The sequence below is a fragment of the Plasmodium malariae genome, assembly GCF_900090045.1.
Source record: "Plasmodium malariae genome assembly, chromosome: 7".
Classification (NCBI taxonomy): Eukaryota; Apicomplexa; class Aconoidasida; order Haemosporida; family Plasmodiidae; genus Plasmodium; species Plasmodium malariae.
Window position 1 is genome coordinate 1,517,489 of NC_041781.1, and position 13,513 is coordinate 1,531,001.

The 13,513-nt window shown below is 26.8% G+C and overlaps 4 protein-coding genes across 4 annotated transcripts; all 4 read left to right on the forward strand.

Moving 5' to 3' along the window:
• Positions 1 to 739: 739 nt before the first annotated feature.
• Positions 740 to 1,276, forward strand: GK (guanylate kinase, putative; the record flags this gene model as incomplete). Its single annotated transcript, XM_029004158.1, has 1 exon — positions 740 to 1,276. The coding sequence occupies one exon, from the start codon at positions 740 to 742 to the stop codon at positions 1,274 to 1,276; it is 537 nt and encodes a 178-aa protein (XP_028860874.1).
• A 1,134-nt stretch (positions 1,277 to 2,410) lies between these two features.
• TAF7 (transcription initiation factor TFIID subunit 7, putative) lies at positions 2,411 to 4,124 on the forward strand (the record flags this gene model as incomplete). The annotated part of the gene is made up of 2 exons (XM_029004159.1): positions 2,411 to 2,553; positions 2,993 to 4,124. The coding sequence occupies 2 exons, from the start codon at positions 2,411 to 2,413 to the stop codon at positions 4,122 to 4,124; spliced, it is 1,275 nt and encodes a 424-aa protein (XP_028860875.1).
• A 1,303-nt stretch (positions 4,125 to 5,427) lies between these two features.
• On the forward strand, positions 5,428 to 7,228 carry PmUG01_07040700 (conserved Plasmodium protein, unknown function; the record flags this gene model as incomplete). Its single annotated transcript, XM_029004160.1, has 5 exons — positions 5,428 to 6,165; positions 6,346 to 6,446; positions 6,606 to 6,651; positions 6,895 to 6,935; positions 7,081 to 7,228. 5 exons carry the CDS (start codon positions 5,428 to 5,430, stop codon positions 7,226 to 7,228), a joined length of 1,074 nt encoding a protein of 357 aa, XP_028860876.1.
• Positions 7,229 to 10,104: 2,876 nt separating this feature from the next.
• PmUG01_07040800 (RNA-binding protein, putative) lies at positions 10,105 to 12,432 on the forward strand (the record flags this gene model as incomplete). The annotated part of the gene is made up of 6 exons (XM_029004161.1): positions 10,105 to 10,228; positions 10,482 to 10,608; positions 10,807 to 10,900; positions 11,129 to 11,378; positions 11,713 to 11,837; positions 12,307 to 12,432. The coding sequence occupies 6 exons, from the start codon at positions 10,105 to 10,107 to the stop codon at positions 12,430 to 12,432; spliced, it is 846 nt and encodes a 281-aa protein (XP_028860877.1).
• Between the last annotated feature and the right edge of the window lie 1,081 nt (positions 12,433 to 13,513).

Below are 13,513 nucleotides of genomic sequence, written 5' to 3' on the forward strand. Positions count from 1 at the left end.
CATGTCTGTTTAAATGTATCTATATACACGTAATTCATAAAAGAAAGAGATCACCACAGCGCGAACGCAACGGGGGTACGTAGGGCACACGCGCATATAGATGTATGTTTATATATGCGTATTCATTGAGGGGGTATAGTACTGTAGAAGCGTAGTACTGTAGTAGCGTAGTACTGTAGTAGCGTGGTACTGTAGTAGCGTAGTACTGTAGTAGCGTAGTACTGTAGTAGCGTAGTACTGTAGAAGCGTAGTACTGTAGCGTAGTACTGTAGTAGTACTGTAGTAGCGTAGTACTGTAGTAGCGTAGTACTGTAGTACTGTAGTAGCGTGGTACTGTAGAAGCGTAGTACTGTAGTAGCGTGGTACTGTAGTAGCGTAGTAGTAGTAGCGTAGTAGTAGCGTAGTACTGTAGTAGCGTAGTACGTAGTAGCGTAGTACTGTAGTAGTACGTAGTACGTAGTAGCGTAGTACTGTAGTAGCGTGGTACTGTAGTAGCGTGGTACTGTAGTAGCGTAGTACTGTAGTAGCGTAGTACTGTAGTACCATATTTCTGCAATAGTGCAAGGAGACGCTGCAGAATAAACGTGGAAGCAATAAAAGCGAAAGCATTGTACAACGAACACGTAAAAGGAACATATAAAACGAACTGGTAAGTCGAGTAAATCCTGGGTCCATGCCAAAAATAGCCCCACTAGTTATCTGTGGCCCATCTGGAGTAGGGAAAGGTACGCTTATAAAGATGCTCCTCAAAGATTTTCCATCTTCTTTTCGTTTTTCAGTGAGTTGTACAACTAGAAAAAAGAGAGAAAATGAAAGAGATGGAATAGATTACTATTTTTTAAATAAAGAAGACTTTGAATTAAAGTTAAAGCAAAATTTTTTTTTGGAGCATGATAATTATGCAAATAATTTATATGGAACATTAAAGAGTGAATATGACAAGGCAGAAATGGAAAATAAAATATGTTTATTTGAAATGAATATTAACGGAGTTAAACAACTGAAGGAATGTAATTATGTTAGTAACGGAATATACATATTTGTAAAACCACCCAATACTGATATACTATTAAGCAGATTAAAAAAAAGAAATACCGAGAATCCCGAACAAATAAATAAAAGAATGTACGAATTAAATCGAGAACTAGATGAAGCTAATAACATAGACTTTAACATGTTCTTAGTAAATGACGATCTTACAAAAACGTATGAGCAGCTAAAGGAATATTTGATGCAATCCTATCAGCATTTGAGAAGCGGCAGCGGTTCGAGGTGATACTTAGCTATTAGATAACCACAACTTAGCCATTACGTAGTTATTACGAGGCCATTACTTAACCACAACTTAGCCATTACGTAGTCATTACAAGGCCATTACTTAACCACTACTTATCCATTCAGTGAACATGTTATGAGGTGCCAGGGGAAAATGAAAATATAACCATCGATGAAAGCAATACGTATATATACATATTTACATTTACACCCGAACGTACGAACATATACGCATATCGCTAATTATAGAGCAAGTTTTACTAAAAGAAGTTTCATTCCTGTGTAATATATATGACCCACCCCCCTCGTTTATTTTGTAAGGAAACACAACGAAAAAATATCTGCTGAACGGTCTTTATTTTAAGATAAACTACGTGTAATAATAAGCGCGAACATATATATACATGCATGAACACATCCCAGCGTACGTACGTATGTGTATACGTACATACACGCATACGAGTACGTTTGCTTATATATATTTGCCTTTCTGTCCTGCTGTTTTCCTTCCTCCAGTATACTTTGATTAAACTCTTTTTTGCCTTGGTTGTTGGAATTATGCGCAAGTAAAAATATTTATGTTTACATATGTACATATACATATATATAGATATGTATATAAGTGGTTGATGGCACTCGGTATTTTTTTAAATTTATATATATATATATATATATATATATATATATATATATGTACATATATATATATGTATATGTATGTGAATATGCATGTATGTATTAATGTGTATGCATACATGTACCCCATTTCCGCGAGTACTTGAAAAAGGAAAAAAAGGAAACTACAAAAAAATGCAAGAAAAAATAAGCTTAAAAAATTCAAAAATAAGTTCAAGCAAAAATGTTTAAAAAATAATAAAAAATTTGCAGAAAAATTGCAGAAAAATTGCAGAAAAATTGACTTAATTTTTTCCAAAAATACCGCAATATTTTGCAAAAAATGAAATTAAAGTTTCGGAAATAAAATTGGAGGAATTTTTTTTTTTTTTTTTTTTTTTTTTTTCTTCCATTTTTCTTTGAGTTTTTCCTGCACTGTTCTTCCATTTTTCCTCCATTTTTCCTCCATTTTTCCTCCATTTTTCTTCCTATTTTTCTTCCTATTTTTTTAAAACAAAAGATGGAAAAGAAAAAAGAAAATACTATAAAAATATCGCTTAACATAAATACTAATACAAAAAATGAAAATTATATCAATGCATATCCTGTAGGCAATGGCTATTCGAAGATTAAAGCAAATTCGAAGGAGGTTTCCGAAGCACTGTAAGCAAATAAATAAAAAAGTAAAATCAACGACTAGTGAAGATATGATCTTAATAAAAAGATATGAACGAAATGAATATATGAAAATAGTAAACGTAATGCTCATCCAGTTCGTTTATGAATATATAGAGCATGTTCACCCAAGAGGAAAATTGCTATATGCAAAAAGATGAACTGCGTATTGTTATGAATGTATGCATATATTTACTCCTTGTAAAAAATTTGCTCTTGGCACAAGTGAACGCATTTAGTTGATATCTACTTGTGCAGATGCTTTGATTTTATTGTAGCCTGGATACATATGTACACCAGAGTTATTTATGTATTTTATACAATTCTTATGTCTTACGCGTACACTTCATATGACCTACACTTCCTGCAATTCTTACATTTTTTCATCACTCATGTTATTCTTTTTCTTTTTATTTTTTTCGCGTAGGAGCCTCATTGAAGATATCAGGGGAGGAGCTTTTCACTACAAGGACTTGCAAGAAATATACTTCATGAATGATACGGACCTAATAAAAATTATAAATGAGATAAAGAATGTGGAGGAGAAGGTAAAGAACAATGTAGGCATCAAAAACATTAATAACAGTGTAAATATGAACGATCATAGCGGTATTCATACGAATAGTAATAACAACGAAAACGTAAATATGATTAATGGAATTAGCAGTGGTATTAATAAGAATAATAGTTTCAATTATAGCGATGACTATAGCCAAAATTGTAAATACAAGAATGGGAAGGGAGGGAATGTATTTATGCTCGAAAATGATGTAGATAAGGCATGCATAATAAGATTTCCATTAACTGTTGCAAATGAAATAAAAAAATATTTATTAAAAAAAAATTTGGAGCTAGAAATAGAACCAACGAGTTTATTAAATTCAAGATTTTTCTTAATTCATTTTAAAAATATAAATAAGAAATTTTATGGTGTTTTACTTGAACTGTCCACACATATAGAAATACACAAAACGCTCGATAGAACCAACCTGTACAAAACAAATGACGTATCACAGATCATTTACGTGTATGATAAAGATGAGAAGCACAGTAGTAACCGCTGTAGTGGCAGTAACGTTTGTAGGGGTGATAATTGCCTGACCAATAGTAAACTTCTTGAACGGTTCATAAATAACAATTTCCAGTTGGACTGTGGAATTAACAGCAAAATTGATAAATTTCATTTTGAAAATCATGCAAAACTCTATAAATATCATGATATATACTTTGCCGAAAAACTTATATCTGACTATTTAAATGCTAACTATTATGACTATTATGATTTATATGTTAAAACATACAATGAGATGAATAATCATGTACGTATAGAACGAGAAAGTAATTTTAAACAAACAGAAATAGTTGATGAAGATACAAACTTATCCGATATATTAAATTCACTTGATAACACATGTAATATTATGAATCAAATAGAAAAAGAAAAAGGTGATATCACGTTTGAAACGTTATTAAATTATCAGATAGACAATGAGAATTACGAATCCGATGTTTCCGATTTGTTGCTAGGGGGCACCTATTACATGCGCAAGAAGAAGTGAATACCGAGCCGACTACTTGAGGAAGTGAAACAATTCCTCAGAAATACATTACGAGTTATATTATGTACACGATCACACGTACACATGCAAATGCGTACACATTCATATATGTATATTCTGTTTAGACTCATTTTCCGGGAAAATGAGATAACACAGTTATTGTTACGTCGTTAGTTGTGCTTAACATGTGGGTTGCTCCTTTTTATGAACACTTGTAGTGCACATGTTACGATGTACATTCTAGTGCCGATGTTGTGAAAAAAAAAAATAAAAATAAAATAAGATCAAATATACGAGTTGCCCGCGTTTACTGTATTTTTTAATTAAATGCGACGCCTTTTTTTTTTTTTTTTTTGTTGTTACATTTACATATGTGCATGTATGTATGTATGTATGTATATATATGTATGTTTATATATGTATGTATGTATATATATGTATGTATGTTTATATATGTATTTATATACTTCTTTCCATTTTTGACGAACACCCGTGTATGTCTTCATGTGCTACCGCCTGGTCACGCCCATGAGAGCATAAATTTTGTTGACCTTCCTTGTAACTTGTTAGAATGAAGAATTATTTCATAAACTTTTATAAAACTTACTCACCTCAATACTTTGTAAAATATTAATAAAAATGCTGGCATTCATTTTTGCTTAAATATTTCAGTTTGTATCACTTCCTACATTTGATATGTATATATATATATATATATATATATATATATATGTATGTTTTTTTTTTTTTTTTTTTTTAAAGGAGGGGTGTGCCACATATGCACAAAATAAAAGGTAGGTATAATTTTGTGTATGCTCTTTTTTTTTTTTTTTTTCGTTTTTTCGTTAGAAAACAAAAAAAAAAACAGTTTATTTGCTTTTCCCTCAAGTCAGAAACTATAAATTGCTGAAAAATTTTATTACCTAATATTGTTGACATGTTCATAAAATTATGAACAGTTCATGTAATATTTATAAGGACAAATTAACAATGTGATGAGAATATGTATAAATTACATCATGTAAAAGCATGTAAATATATGCGATTTTAAGCTTATACGTTTTATTATCTTAGTAGTGTCATGGGAAATTTTATAGGATATAAGGAAAATGTTAAAATATATATGTTTATGGATTTTTTATGTAACTATTTTATGTATTTTTTACGTACTTTTTATGCTTTTTTTTTTTACATTTTTTATGTAATTTTTTTTTTTTTTTAATTTACGTTTTTTACGATATTACTTTATTGTGCTGCTTCTTCATGCTACTCCTGCATGCTGCCCTTCCACTGAGCTCATTATATGCATTCATTTTCATGCGTTTCCGTTTTACAGAATGTCGATGGGAGAAACATAAACATTTTTGAAAAGAGGTATGGCTACAACTTGAACGACTTGCACAGTTATATTTACAAAATTAATCTGCCACTTAAACCACGTTATATAAATTATGTATTGGAAGAAAAACAGAAAGGTAAAAATAAAATAAAATCGTCTGAAGACAGTTTGAAAGAAAAAGAACCAGATGATGGAAATGAAAAGGATAGACAAGCGCTAAATTATAAGCACAATAATAGTGATAGTAATAATTATATTAATAGTAGTAATAATAGTTATAATAATAGTAGCCGCAACAGTAACAGTAGTGGTAGTTCCTCTAACCAGGTGGACATATACCACAAATATGAACGGGAAAACATAAATAACCCCCAAAATGTGTATAAAAATAAAATAGTAATTAACAACGTAGAGAGTAATGAAAAATATGAAGATAAGTATGTCCATATATCATATGATAAGAATTATATATATGATGAGCAAAAAAATAATATATACACTGATGATAATATTTCCAGTTATATTTCACAAGAAAATGATATATTAAGTGATAAGAATAAATTTAGTACGAAAAAAACGTATGTCAATTTATGCTTAAATTATTATAATAACTTAGATACATGCGTAACAAAAAAATATCAAAAAAATGTACAAAGCAGGAAATATAAATTTACTCGTTTACACACATGTAAACCACATTATGTAAGAAACTAAACAAAATGAAACGTACGACAGTGGCGCAAGAATTGCACTTGGTGTTATCCTCAACTCTTTTTTTTACCAAATTTACGCTTAACACGTGCGTATCACATATGTAGCAAATGCTTAATATACGCGTAACACATGTTTATCTTCTTTTTTTTTTTTTTTTTTTTTTTGAAGATCTTGTTTTCTCGGTGTATTAAATACAGAGATAGAAAGTTAATGAACGAGATAAAAAAAATAGAGCTAAATTATTATAGTTCCCTTAACAGAATTAACAGGTACATGCATTCAGAATTTTAGTGTGCATGCCACGTTAATATATATATGTACTTATATGTATATATTCTATGTATAGGTTAATATTGGACATGTACGTTTACATATATGTATACATATTCATGTGTGCAATTTTTTCATTTTGTTTCTTCTCTTTGCAGATCCATATACCTAAACGAATTTTCAACAAATTTGGGGTATCATGAGGTAATAGGGGGCGCAAAAAGGAAACAAGGGAAAATAAGCCAAATTGAAAAATTGCGTCCATCCGGCAGCACATATATTTAAATATGCACATACATACATATATATATAATATTTGTATACCTGTGCAAGTGTTTAAAAATAGTGAAATAGTATATGCACCAATGAAAATCATATTCAGACTGATTTTTTTACGTACATTTTTTTTTTTTTTTTTTTTCAATTTTTCCTCGCCTCCTCTTGTAGTACCTTATAAGTAAACAGTTTGATAGTGTGGAAAAAATAAAGTAAGGAAGAGCAATTAAAATTTTTAAAAAATATTCGGAATACGCAAAAGGGAACCGATCTTTGCATGGGTATACACATATTTGTATATGTACATTTACACGTTTACGTATATATAATATATATATTTTTTTTTTATTTGATCAGACTTAACAAAGAGTTAAGCGAATTAAGAGAACGATATAACCATATTTTAAAATATAATTTATGTGATGATCATTTGCCAAAATTTGACAAGCAAAAAAGAAAGACATATTCAGATAATGAAAAAAAATACATATTATTAAATATATGACGGGAGGACCAAAAAAAAAAAAAAAAAATAGGGATGTTTCTCATCCAACACATCATGGTGTAAGGTAAGTACAATACACTGCTTCGTGCACCACCTTAGGATGGCCCACGCGGGTATATAATACATATATATATATATACTTATTTATATAATAGCTCATGTAGAGCGCACATATGTATGGACATAATGCTTGGGAAGGTTAATGCAATAAACAAAACGTATATAAAAAAAAGGTACATATGGAGGAGGGAAAAAAAAAAAAAAAAAAAATTTTCCCGATTTGTAGAATAAACCATATTTATTTCATCAATATTTTCCTGTTGTTACTTCGTATTTCGCGTTATACTTCTTTTATGTTTTCCCTTTTTTTTAAAACATACAGATGATTAAAAAATTGAAGAAAAAGGTTCAAGTTGTTTTCTTCCCCATCTCAAAAGAGGGCGCCACGCACATTATAACACATATATAAAAGCAGCATATATATAAGTGTGTCAAGTATATATATATATACATATATATATTATATATGTGTATACACGTTATATATATAGTCAGGTTTTTACAGAAATGGTAAAAAGTGGTATATAAAATATAACAGGGTCAGGGTCATATTTTAAACTCATGTGCCGAGATTAATAATTGTACAAATATAGAGAAAAAAATATATAAAATAAAATTTACGAGAAATAATAGAGCAAAAAAACGCAGGAAATTTACATGTATATTCATATGTATACTCATATGTATACACATATGTATATTCATAAGTACATATATATATATATATATATATATAAATATGTATATATATATTTTTTTTTTTTTAATAAACTCATTAATATACAAAAAAGAATTTATCATTTAGTATATATTTTTTTTTTTTTTTCCATTGCCTGAAATGCTATATTTACAAAAAACATCATTTGTATAAATTCATATATACATACGAATGATACATAATACTCAAGAATAGTACAAAATTTTATTTTATTTTATTTTATTTTTTTTTCCCTTATAACCTAATAATTTAAAAAATTTTATTTTATTTTTTCGAGTAAAAATTAGTTATCTCCCTATATAAAACTCAATTCATTTATATGTAAAACCTTTGAACAATTGTCATATTAAGGTATAGTTATACATTAATTATTAGCATACATACATATGTATTTATGTATGTATGTATTTATGTATGTATGTATTTATGTATGTATGTATTTATGTATGTATGTATTTATGTATGTATGTATTTATGTATTTATGTATGTATGTATATAATACGCATACTATGTTATGCATGCTTTAGTTATTCATAGCCGTCTTTACAAAAAAAAAAAAAAGAGAAAAGATAAAATGTCAAGCTAGGGATAAACTGATACAATAATTTTTGTATCATCGTATCAGTAATATACATATGCTTACATGTATATACATAAGTATGTATTATTTACATATAACGTTCTATCAAAAATGTAAGTGTAAAAGCAAGTAACTACATATAATCTCCCCCGCTCTGTGCAAAATAAAAAAAAAAAAAAAAAAATATATAAACATAATTATGTACTACCTTCATACCATTTATTTGCTTATATATATATATATATTTACAATTTGCTTATATATATATATATATTTACAAAATATATATTTTTGTACGTATGCAAAATTTTAAATAAAAAAAAAATTGTAAAAAAAAAAAAAATATTAAACATGTGAAAAGAAAACAAATAAAAATATGAAAAAACGTTTTTAATATTTTCTCTGAAAAATGAATTTTTTTCCCCATTTTAAATTAAGAACAATATATGTTTTACTAATAATGGCGTTTTTATAAAAATAAGCGCAATATATATATATATGTATATATATATATGTATATATATATATGTATATATATGTATATGTATATATATATATATATATATATATATATATATGTATATGTATATATATATATATGTATATGTATATTTATGTTTACACGTATTCATTAAGTTTTTTGTTAAGAATTAATGACTTTTGCTTTTTAATGATATATAATAATAAATAGGTAAAACATACATGTTTCGATAAAAACTGTGCTAAGCTGTAGTGATACATTATATCATATACATCATATGTATGCATCATACGAATATATATATATATATATATATATATATATATATATATATATATATATATATACATAATACATGTACGTATTTATTTTATATGTATAAAAAATATATGCTGTATAATATATGAACATTTATAGAAATTTTTTTTTTTTTTTAATTTCTGCTTTTTTATATATTTTGAAAATAAAATATAATTTTTCATGGCTAATTAAAAGAAAAAGTATTCCTTTTTTGAGAAGCCCAAAAGATTTACATATAAAAATGAAAGAGAAGTAAAACTGCTGTTATGCTAATTTTTAAGGTTTTATAAAAACGCGAAGATTTTTTTTATTTATAAAACATATTATTATCTATCTATATCTATATCTATATATATATATATATATATCTATATATATATATATCTATCTATATATATACATATATATATATATATATACATATACATATATATATTATGCGTACAACTTTACCGTAAATGTATAATGTATGTATGTAAATGTAAATAGTTATATAATACTAGCTGAGCGTGTATGTATATATATATATATATATATGTATATATTTATGCCCATGTTAACATTCTGTTGTTTCAATTTTTGTTAATCTCGAACAGTTTTAAATTATTAGCGGTAAATGTATTTTTTTTTTTTTTTTTTTTTTTTTTGATAAAAAAAAAATAATAATAAAATAAACGAAGGAAAAAAAAAAAAAAAAAAAAAAAAAAAGAGAGAGGTATGCTAATATTTATACATAATGAGTATAAAAAGCAAAATTGATATGAGTTTAGATGAACTCATAGAGAAGGAAAATATTAAAGTTAATCAGAAAGCCCCAAATGAGAAAAAAATTGTTAATAAATTTATAGAAAAAAATTCAGGTATGTTTTTGGGGAAAATTGGATAAGAGAACCATTTATAACTGTACCATATATTGTTCAATTGAATGTTTACTTTTCTCGTTGGAAGAAAAGAGCTAAAATGGAATGAAAAGAATATTATTGTGTTTGTGTAATAATTTTCATATATTTACATTCGTATAGCACAGAATAATATAACGTAATAATGTAATGTAATGGTGTAGTGTAACAATGTAATATAATATTTTTTTTTTTTTTTTTTTTCCCCCCACAGGTCAAAAGTATTTGCATAGTATAATTATTTCAAATGTTAACAGCAATAATCTAGAATTGTATAAAAAAGAGTTTAGTAAATTTGGAAGAATATATAATATTTTTCATGATAATGACAAGAAAATTACGTAAGCTTTTTTTTCCATATTATGATTTAATCTGTATACAGTTCTGCATTTTGTTGCAATTTTGTGTACACACAGTTGTGTAGACGCATCAACTCCAACCGTTTATTCTGCATTCATCACCTCTAGTTATGTATAACTCTCTTCGAACTATTGATTATGTACCACTCACTTCTTACCTTCGTTATGCACCTTTTACAGATATGTAAAATATGATAATAAAAATTCGTGTGATAATGCTATAAGTACTATGAACAACAAAACTTTGGATGGCGATACGATAAGCATTATACTGGTACATACAAAAATGCATCAGAATGAGGAAAGACAAAATGAGCCGTGGAAAATGTGTTGTTTTATGCTGATATTTTTAAAACAGTACATATATTCGTATATATGTATATGTATGTATATGTATGTATGTATGTATATGTATGTATATGTATATGTATGTATATGTATATGTATGTATGTATATGTATGTATATACATGTATGTAAATTTTTTTTTTATTTATATTTAGGGGAAAAAAATTCTGGACAAAAAAAACAATAAGAGTATTAATCAAAATTATAACATGATTAACAATAATATGAATAATAGTAAAATAATTCCATCTTATAAAATGCCCATGTATAATCCAAGCCCCCCTCCATATTATATGAACAATAATTTTACTCCTTATAACAATAATATGCCTTACCCTAATACTTACCAAAACAATTTTTACGAAAAACATATGCCCCCCTTTAATAATAATAAGAATATATATGGTAAAAAAGGAGCAAGTTATTGGAAGTGTTTGCGCAGTTTGTTTTTATTTGCGCGTGTGTGTGTATGTGTGTATGTGTGTGTATGTGTATGTGGGTGTGTGTATATGTGTATGTGGGTGTGTGTATATGTGTATGTGGGTGTGTGTATATGTGTGTGTGTATATGTGTATGTGTGTGTGTGTATATGTGTATGTGTGCGTGTGTGCATCTTTTCGTGAAATAATCTTGTAAAGCATTTTATTATAATAATTCATATATCTGTTTATTGCAATCTATTTCCATCTCATAAACTTTCCTACGAATAATACTTGTCATTTGTTTTCTACCTTTTCAGACACGCATAAAAATAATACAATAATTGTGACAAACGTTCCGACATACTTGAATGCTGAAGATATTTTCTCGGCTTTTCAAGAAACGGGAAAAATTGTCGATGTGCAGATACTCATGAATGAAAAAGTAAGGCAAAACAAAAACGTCCATATGCGCATATCAACGTGCACAGGACAGTAACACATGCATGTATATATATATGTATATATATATATATATATATATATGTACATATGTGTACATATGTGTACATATAAATGTAAAATGTATGGCTTTTTTATCTTTTTTTTTCATTATGCTTGTACCTTGCGTGTTCATGTAATTTATCGATTGCTGGAACGAAAATGTAAATTTTTTTTTAATTTTGTACCTTTTTTTTTTCATTCCTAATAAGATGTTAATTTTGTTTACAATTATATACGATTATGTACCATTTGCTATAGTAGAGTAGTTCCCCTGTGTTTTCCTGTTTGTTTATATATATATATATATGAACATATTTTTATATATATTTATATTTTTACCCTACTGAAATTCGCATTGTGTCGTACATATTGAATACATGTTCTATTTTTCTTCTTTACTTATGTGATAGAGAAAATTAACTGGAATTGTGAGTATCGAGTATGAAAAAAATGAATCAGCTTCAGATGCAGTACGAATGTATGATGGTGGTTTCTTGAATGACAATAGAATTAGGGTTTTTTTAGACTGTCGTTAGAATTTCATTAATTTAAAAAAAAAAAAAAAAAAAAAAGGAAAGATGGGACAAAAGAAGAGAAAATTAGAAGATAAGAAGTTGAGATTATATGAAGCCAAGTGAAATTGTGCGGACATGGGAACAAAATATTAGAGAAATGCTTTTAAAACTACACCCTTCTTAATAATTAAATTACGTACATTTGTATGTATATATATATATATATATATATATATATATATGTATGTATAAATTAAATATGTGTATTTCAAGTTTAGTTACGTTATGAATATATAACTACGCATGTTATGTATACATAAAAAGTTAATACTAATTTATAATTTTTTAATTGTACATATACATATAGCCAAGCTTCCTGTTGTTGCACTCATTTGAAAGAAGATAAAACGAGGAAAAGATTTTTTAACATACCATATGAATATATATATATATATGTGTGTATGTATTTATACGTATTTATATGTATATATACATATGTATATATATATGTGTATGTGTGTATGCTTTTATATGTACTTATAAGAATAATTACGCATATATTAAAAAATTAAAATGATAGGTAACAAATACCCTCTATCACCATTTCATCTTTTGTGACATATTTTATTGAAGTTATAATTTTTTTTTTCTTTTTTTTTTTTTTTTTTTTTCATCATTACTTCATTATTTATCTTTTTAGTGTTTTAATAATGTTCATAATTCTTTGATATGGTAAATATGCTTAATGTGTTGAAATTGTATATCTTAAATATATTAAATATATTGAATATATTAAACATATCATTTATATTGGGTATATTGGATATATTGAATTTATTAACCTTACGTAAATATTTTATGTTATATATATTGTATTTTTTTTTTTTTTTTTTTTTTTTTTTTCTCTAATTAATTAAGCGACATATATTACATGTATTGTTAAAGGAAAATTAAGAACGAAATGTTGTCCTGAAGAACTATGATAGGAAAGTAAACTACTATGGTTATGCATTAAAAGTTCATTAAAAAAATATCATATGAGTGAATAGGAACAAGGTTTTGTAGCAAACGCATCCATATGTGCAATGTATGCGTGTATGAA